We start from the raw sequence: 2,057 nt of genomic DNA, 5'->3' as shown, positions 1-2,057 counted from the left end.
GAAAAAATAGTTTGAAGTTATTTTATAGTAATGCTATAAATGTAAAATAAAATTGAATAGAAAAATAAATATTAAAGTAAATTGTTGAGATACTTACCCATTATTTTGAGAAGGTAGATGCGGTATGATTTCCAATTTCATACGTTTATTTCTATGTTTTCGTAAATTTGGCTTCCCGAAGAAAATGTCAGTAGCTATTAATAATGATTGTACTACATCCAAAACTGGGGCTGTACGTAATTTGATTGCATCTGGTGTATGAATGTTGTGGCTGCAATCATATACTTGAAATTTCCACTTTTCAAAATCAACAAGAAAAATAAACCAACTGTTGCCTGGATATGCGACTGGAATCAATAAATAGTTGTATGTTATCCAGGGTCGAGCAAATGTAGGTAATTCTCCTTTTGTGTATTGCTCTAATGCCTGGAAATTATTCACAGAAGCGGTTGCTCCTCGTTTGATCGTTGTGTACCAATGAACACACTCATTCTCGAATCGAAAGTCCATGATTGCATATTCTTTGGAAATCGGGGAAGATGTATCATAAATGAGTCTTCGCAATAGCTTTAATTCTATATCAATATGTTAGTAAAAAAAATTTAAATTAGCTATATTAATAACGAAGTAAAATTAATTAAAATTGCTAAAGTTGACTTACCACAATATTTATATCTTTAATTTGATTTATTATATTCATCAGCGAATGTCTTGCGTATTGATTGCCGATTTCATCTTTCTAGTATGCACTATATAAGAAAAAATGAAATTGTTATTAAATAAGTAAAATACGAAATAGAATATTTAAGTTAACGAAGTTAATTTTAATATCTTACTCTGATGGATTTTCTGATATCCATTCTCTAATGTTTTTGTATTTGTCGATGTTATAATCTTTTAAAGTATTCGTTGCGGTTGGTGATGGAGATTGTGTCTCTTTTTGCTTACCTTTTTTTTTCTTTTGTTGATCTTTCGACGTCTTCTACATGTTCAGATGTTGAAAGCATTTCAAATTCAGCTTGATTTGTTGGAGGGGGCAAATCATGTTGTACAGAGGCTACAATTGATTCCATATGTGATTTCCAGTTGGTTAACTGATTCTCCATATTTCGATTTTGTTCATCAATGTAAGACTTCATTAAACCGAAACTGGTATCCACATAAGAATGCATGTCTGATTGTATGCCCTGAAAATGTTCCTGTTGATTTTTTTGCTGCACTTCAAAAAATTGTTTTTGATTGTCAAGAAGTGTCTGACAGAGAGTTTGTTGATTTTCAAGAATCATATGATACTGAGCTTCTTGCTTTGTTGCTTCTTGAATCATCTGTGTTTTCAAGCTGTCTAGAAACCAAAGATATCTTGTCTGTGTACATTGAACATCTGTTCCATATCTTGTTTAGTTACATAGTCTGAAGTACCGGAAGAAGTAGATTCAATTCTATTTGAACTGCGTACAGTTGTTTCTTGTGGATGTATGTTATATGCTCGAATTTGTTCTGTTGTATTTTCCAATTCACCATTGACAATGCTGTCTAGTGTACGATGTTGGTTGTCAATTGGTAGTGAAAGAGTTGTATACCAGAATGTTTCCAATTCTGCTTCAGTAGGATTTAACGTTGTAATTACTGTAATCTATAATTGTAATATTGTAATAAAATATCAGACGTATTCTCTAAAATTTATTTATAAAGAATGAAAGATATATTTAATTGTTTACTGAAATGAACATACCTCTTCAGTAGCTAAAAATTCTTTAATAACATTTTCCGCTAATACCATTTGAGGCTGCCATTTATGCATTCGTGGACATTTTAAACTTGTACGAATACGATGACCAAAATGTCGTCCAATTTTAGGAAAAGCTTCGTATATCCAATACTGAAATATAAGTAAAAAGGAATATTAACGTTTTTACATGATTAAATTATATCGAATAGGGAATAAATGTAAGAAAATTACCTGGAATACAAGTAGATAACCATGCAATGAATATTTACATTCTGCTTGGTTATTTTGTTGCATTCTTCGTATTCTTTCAAGCTGTGATTCTTGTAAT

The 2,057-nt window shown here is 30.8% G+C and overlaps 1 protein-coding gene across 1 annotated transcript; it reads right to left on the bottom strand.

Moving 5' to 3' along the window:
• Window positions 1-102: 102 nt before the first annotated feature.
• LOC111402701 lies at window positions 103-2,050 on the bottom strand. The gene is made up of 3 exons (XM_023031054.1): window positions 1,961-2,050; window positions 1,733-1,879; window positions 103-1,100 (listed from the first exon to the last, which is right to left on the bottom strand). Exons 1-3 carry the CDS (start codon window positions 2,021-2,023, stop codon window positions 945-947), a joined length of 366 nt encoding a protein of 121 aa, XP_022886822.1. The 5' UTR covers window positions 2,024-2,050; the 3' UTR covers window positions 103-944.
• Between the last annotated feature and the right edge of the window lie 7 nt (window positions 2,051-2,057).

This window comes from Olea europaea, chromosome 10 (assembly GCF_002742605.1).
Source record: "Olea europaea var. sylvestris chromosome 10, O_europaea_v1, whole genome shotgun sequence".
Classification (NCBI taxonomy): Eukaryota; Viridiplantae; Streptophyta; class Magnoliopsida; order Lamiales; family Oleaceae; genus Olea; species Olea europaea.
This window is presented reverse-complemented; position numbering and strand designations above follow the sequence as displayed.